The sequence below is a fragment of the Atta cephalotes genome (genome assembly GCF_000143395.1).
Source record: "Atta cephalotes unplaced genomic scaffold scaffold02657, whole genome shotgun sequence".
NCBI lineage: Eukaryota > Metazoa > Arthropoda > Insecta > Hymenoptera > Formicidae > Atta > Atta cephalotes.
The window spans coordinates 1-2,088 of record NW_012132721.1 but is presented as its reverse complement, the minus strand read 5'-3'; the positions used below and the strand labels follow the sequence as shown (position 1 = coordinate 2,088).

The 2,088-nt window shown below is 34.1% G+C and overlaps 1 protein-coding gene across 1 annotated transcript; it reads left to right on the top strand.

Moving 5' to 3' along the window:
• Positions 1 to 115: 115 nt before the first annotated feature.
• Positions 116 to 1,901, top strand: LOC105625546 (the record flags this gene model as incomplete). Its single annotated transcript, XM_012206867.1, has 2 exons — positions 116 to 1,434; positions 1,531 to 1,901. Coding segments are annotated over 2 exons (1,690 nt in total), but the record flags the coding sequence as incomplete, so codon positions are not given.
• Positions 1,902 to 2,088: the final 187 nt, after the last annotated feature.

Below are 2,088 nucleotides of genomic sequence, written 5' to 3'. Positions count from 1 at the left end.
TGTGTGTGTGTGTGTGTGTGTGTGTGTGTGTGTGTGTTGTGTGTGTGTGTGTGTGTGTGTGTGTGTGTGTGTGTGTGTGTGTGTGTGTACAGGCCGAGTTGATTTGATGTTTCAGAATCGAAGATATGAGTAGCCTTGCAAAAGCCTTGCAAATTAAAGAAATAACAATAGATGGTAATCCAGTAACTTTAAATACTGATTATATTTCCTTTCTTGTTTCGTACTTGCCAAATCTGCAATTTCTATCAACAATGCAAATTAGCGAACAAATTCGAAGAACAGCGATGGCTTGGAGATTTTCCAAGGAACAATCCAATTCAGCATTTCTTGATCTTAGTACGCAAGTTTGTATGAGCGTACGTAGAGAAGAAGTGATATCAAATGCTAAAACAAATTGGGAATTTCTCAGAACTAAAGTCACGCTTGATAATTCCAAAGTGGCGAGTAATAATGCAGGCAACAATAATATTAATATATTATTACGCACACAAAGTTCAAATAAATTCAATGCTATAAATCCAAAAAGTTTAGATAAAGCTAAAATAAAAGGTTTTGGTAGTCTCACATCGATAAATGAAAATATGGAAGCACGAAAGATACATATAAAAAAGAGAAGCAGTTCTAGCGAGAATTTGTTCAAGTTAGAAGACACATCTAAATCGTATCTTTTGGAATTTAAACTTCCACCTATACTAGGTTCGATAGTAAATAATTTAACAAGCAATAGATTCGACAATAGATTGTCCAAGAATAATAAAGAAAATGACCATAAGATGAAAGTGCTCAGTGAAGATATCGAAAATCTATCGGATAGCGAGACTGACAGTTCACAGAGTCATGAAAGCTTGAAAAGTGGCTTAAAATGTCATCTATTTACTCCTAATATGTACGGTTCAGCTATAGATTATGATAAATCTATTATCTGTAATGACTTCATTGTAGCGAAGGATATGTCCTCGATTACCGCAGCAAATTTTTATATTAACGATAATGAAAATATATACGATAAAGAAGCACTTGCTGCAACTTCGAAGAATTCGTTAAAATGTCATGATGCAGTGCGAAACGAAAATACAGGCTTAAATAATAGATCGTTCCAAAATACAAAAGTATTTCATGCTCAAGATGGTCAGAGTGATTACCAATCAAAATCGACCACAAGTTCTTCTGGATATTGTTCTTTGAATTCAAAGACTAGTAGTGTAGACAGTTGTAAATCATTATTAAGTGATTCTAGCGTTTTATCAATTACTAAAAACGCTCACAAATCTCACGAAAGTGATAAGGATCATAAAAGTAGAATTAAGAGTGCTCAAACAAAAAAGATAGTATATTATAAAAGTAATAGAGCTGCAACAGCCAGAGCGAAATTTAGAGCTCTTGCTCCATCAAGTCCGCCTCTTCAACAAGTACCACCTAAAGAAAGAGAACAGGGTAGACCAAGATTTTTTAATTTTTTTCTGTCCAAACAATATATATTCATATTACGTGTTTGTGTAAAACGAAATGTAAAATCGGACCATTTTCTAGGTGGGGATTATTTAATAGAAATCGTTGGTCGCTGCCTGAATATATACGGTCAAGGTGCTTTACGCTTTATAGATAAAACTTGGGACGTATCAAAGGCTCAAGTTGTCAACGTTGTAAAATTTAATTATGTACAATTTAATGATGTGGCAAAAATTTTAAGCAAATTAAAGAATAGATTTCCTCATGCAGAGCATTTCGTATTTAAAGAAACTAACATCAATCTTCTTGGTCAATTAAATGCCTTAGCTGAAGTACAAGGATTGACCAGTATAGAGATAGATGCAGGGAATCCTATTGTGTCTAAAGATTGGAAAATGTATGCTATATTTCGATTAGCTCATTGGGGACTTGCAGTTATCAATGGCAAGGAGGTATAATATATATAAGACATACAAATTATGCCAAATCGTTTAATGAAACATATAAAACACATGCGCGCACACGTATAAAAAAAGATGAATTAATCGTTGCCTGTTTAACTTTTTGATGGATTCTTTTCTAGGAAAATTGTGCGTGCGCGCGCGCGTGTGTATGTATGTGTGTGTGTGTGTGTGTGTG